The following is a 3,248-nucleotide window of genomic DNA, read 5'->3' as shown; positions in this document are numbered from 1 at the left end:
GGGGGGGGGGGGGGGGTTACAAAAAAATTGGAATTTCATCTGCTAGTGATTCGATGAAATATTCGGAGCATTTGTGTCCGTATTAAAAAGATATTTGTGGGATACACTGTTGGAAAAATTTTTGTCTGGGAGAATTTGAAGAGATAAAATGCCATCAATTAGCGGGTTCCATTGACAATTTCAATAGCTATTCGATAGAATTCCAACACTGTAGCTCAAAAAAAGCAACCCTTCGTTACAATAGGATATCCAATTGCTTTTTTTTTCGTGAAATTATTTTCAATATTTGTAGCTGAACATCACAGCATTTTTCCATTTTATTATTTACACTTGAAAGGTCTAATTTAATTTAATTGGTCATTTTTAATTTACATTATCAGAAAAAAAAATTGAATAACATTCAAATCGATTTGGAGGAAAAAAAAAATTATGAAATTGCAGAATAATTCCATTGATTTTTTCGTAAAATTTCCCTTTTGAAAACAAAAAATTCTTGAAATTTCAAGAAGTCTGCAGTGGTATTTTTTCCATTGAAAAAAAATTGGACGAAGGGTTGAAAATCCCACCCCCTCCCCCCTAAAAACAATCTAATAACGCGCACAATCAATGCGCAAAAATTGTTTTTTTAATCTGTTTCAGTCCCCTCCCAAAGGTGCCACGATCCCTTATCGCCCCAAACCCCAAGTTGGTGGGCCAGTGATCCTGGCTGGTGGGCAAGCATACACCATCCAGGGTAATTACGCGGTGCCCGCCCACTCGGACGTAAGTACAGTATTGTCAATGCCGGTATCCGCTGCCGGGCCTGCCCCACCCTCGCTGAACGCCCAAACTCTTACTGCCTCGCCTTTCGCGGCCGCCCACCCCTCCTCGCCCTTCGCTTCACACGGCCATCCGCTGATCCCGGCCCATCTCACTGGACCCCATCATCCGCTACACCCGAGCCCCTTACACGCAAGCGTGGCAGGCCTCGCCGACCCCCTGCTGAAGAGTGGACACTTGCAGGCAGCCCTCCCGCCCGCACTCGTGGCAGACGCCGTAAGTCTTTTGTTTTTCGTGATCCAAAACACCCCCCCACCCCCCATCACCACCCCCCTGCCCCAGCCCCTCAACCCCTGCTGAAAAAACTCCAATTGATTACACGTGAGAGACAGAACACGATTGAATCATCCAATCATGACTAGAGTTTAGTCACATCTGTACCCCCGTTGGTAAGCTATCCCCATCACAAGTACAGGGTACACTTGCAATTGGGAATGTAACGGACAAACCTGACCGGTCAATTTACCGTCATTTTACACGTAAATTACGTGCCACTGACCGAAGGCCAATTACTGAGTATTTTTGATCAGAAAAAATGGGACGGAATTCCCTGTCACGAAAGTAACACAACGAAATTTACGTCATTTTAGGTATTGGCGTAATTTTACGTGGATCGTCTATGGTCTTCACTGAACATCATAGTTTTTCATTGTATATATTTAATAGGTGTATTAGAAGAATTCGGGATTTCGCACCGTCTCGGCATGATAAGACGTTTTTTATAATCACGATACGATTGAATCATGCACAACCAAAACCCCTAAACAAACGTTCAATATATTTTAGGCACAACGAAATCATCACGTACGAATATCCTTGCGAATTTCAACACGGATACACGAGTTTGATCCATTTCGTGCATTAGTAATCAACTGTCGGTATTTTTCCGACCAGCGCTAAGGATTCCCTAAAATTGTGATTTATTTCACAAAAAAACTGGAGAATATTCTGGAAAAATGTGGAATTTGCTAGAAAAATCTATATTTCAGAAAAATGTAGCATTTTCTAGAAAATTTTAGAATGTTCTAGAATTCAGATAGATGGCGCCACTGCCGATAAGGGACCATAAGGACTTTTTCCCTAAATGCCCCCGATAACGAACACAGACGTATCCACATCAAAAAAATCTTGACGGTCACGTTACATCTAGATAGAGTTTCACATTCGCGACATTCATCATGTGATCGTTGTTACATCGAAATTCGATTTCCAGAACTCCCCAAAATTTAGTAAGAGATAGCCTGCTTTGGGCACCATATGCTTAAGAGAGTTCTTTAATTAGTCCTTAAACAATCAAGTTTCGGTGCTCGTAGTGACAGATTAATTTTCAAGCATAAATGACAACGAGAAAAAATTACTGTCGATTGAGTGAGTTGACCGGTCAGTTTGCATCACAAGGTGTGCGTCAAGTCGGAAATGATCAGAAAACGGTAAATTTACGACTGACGCATGTAAAAAATTACCGTGATTTTGCATCCCCACTTGCAATCCTCAGCCACTGCTTACCCACTTCGGCACGGTGAAGGGATTACACGATTTTTCATTGATCGAGTTAAGGTGGTCTGCTAAATACGTGGCAATGGAATTACTGGGGAATTTAATGGTGAAGGCTTTGGAGGATATCCAGAAATCAAAGATGGACATCGGTATTTTCGTTGAGGTTTCTCGTCCAAAAGTTGACGAATCCTCGTGAAAATACAGCAACGGGATATGAGGAACAAGAATGCGAAACATTTCTGTGCACAGAGGACTTGGGGGATTGAAGTAAATGAGATTCTGCAGGACTTGATGTGGACAATTGTAGGAGCTAAACACAGCAAGAACGACATAACATTTTTCAGACACGGAAAAACGTCTGAATAAAAATGTGTCTGAATTTCAGACGAACAGGTGCTCAAACGTCCCAATTCATGTTTGAAATTTAGACAAATTTTCATTTATCCAGACGTTTTTTAGTCTTTGAAAAATGTCTACAAGAAATATGAGAAATTCAGACGTTTGTTGTTGCTGTGAATGCAGCAAATCTTTCAATTTGCTTTAATCTCAAGTCTTCACCTCAATAGACTCAAAACCTCACCCCTCGCTCCTCACTCCTCCCATTTTTCCACTCTATGTCAGCCCCAAGTATTCCCTCCGAGATTCCCACGATATCCCTCAAAAAACTCACCTCTAAAAACTCCAGAGCATCGGTTACCAACAAATTCTCAAACCGTCATCAGAGACAATCAGACCCCCTTAATCACCACGTACCACAGTGACAACCAGTGTTCTTAACAATGCCTCTCAACTCCATCAAAACTTCGCGTGCACTTCATTGTCATTCTCAATGATGCTGCAATTCAATAACAAAATGTCACGAGGCGGGTTACAATGAGTGTTTTGTATGTCGATAGCCCCGACACCGTGTCCCCCCAGTAGACTCCCCCTGA

The 3,248-nt window shown here is 41.9% G+C and overlaps 1 protein-coding gene across 6 annotated transcripts in view; it reads left to right on the top strand.

Moving 5' to 3' along the window:
• Positions 1-3,248, top strand: part of LOC107036469 (poly(rC)-binding protein 3) — a 122,021-nt gene that overhangs the window by 102,333 nt on the left and 16,440 nt on the right. For 3 of the 6 annotated variants that reach the window (XM_015254445.1, XM_015254444.1, XM_015254443.1), the window contains exon 5: positions 640-762. In XM_015254445.1, the coding sequence (XP_015109931.1) occupies positions 640-762 (123 nt within the window). Of the gene's footprint in view, positions 1-639; positions 1,036-3,248 lie in introns of all 6 variants that reach the window. The other 3 variants (XM_015254441.1, XM_015254440.1, XM_015254442.1) reach the window with 1 other exon arrangement.

This window comes from Diachasma alloeum, unplaced genomic scaffold (assembly GCF_001412515.2).
Source record: "Diachasma alloeum isolate Michigan unplaced genomic scaffold, Dall2.0 Dall_scaffold_00209, whole genome shotgun sequence".
In the NCBI taxonomy this organism is placed as follows: Eukaryota; Metazoa; Arthropoda; class Insecta; order Hymenoptera; family Braconidae; genus Diachasma; species Diachasma alloeum.
Note: the sequence above shows the minus strand (reverse complement) of the source record. Positions and strands in the feature narration are given on the sequence as shown.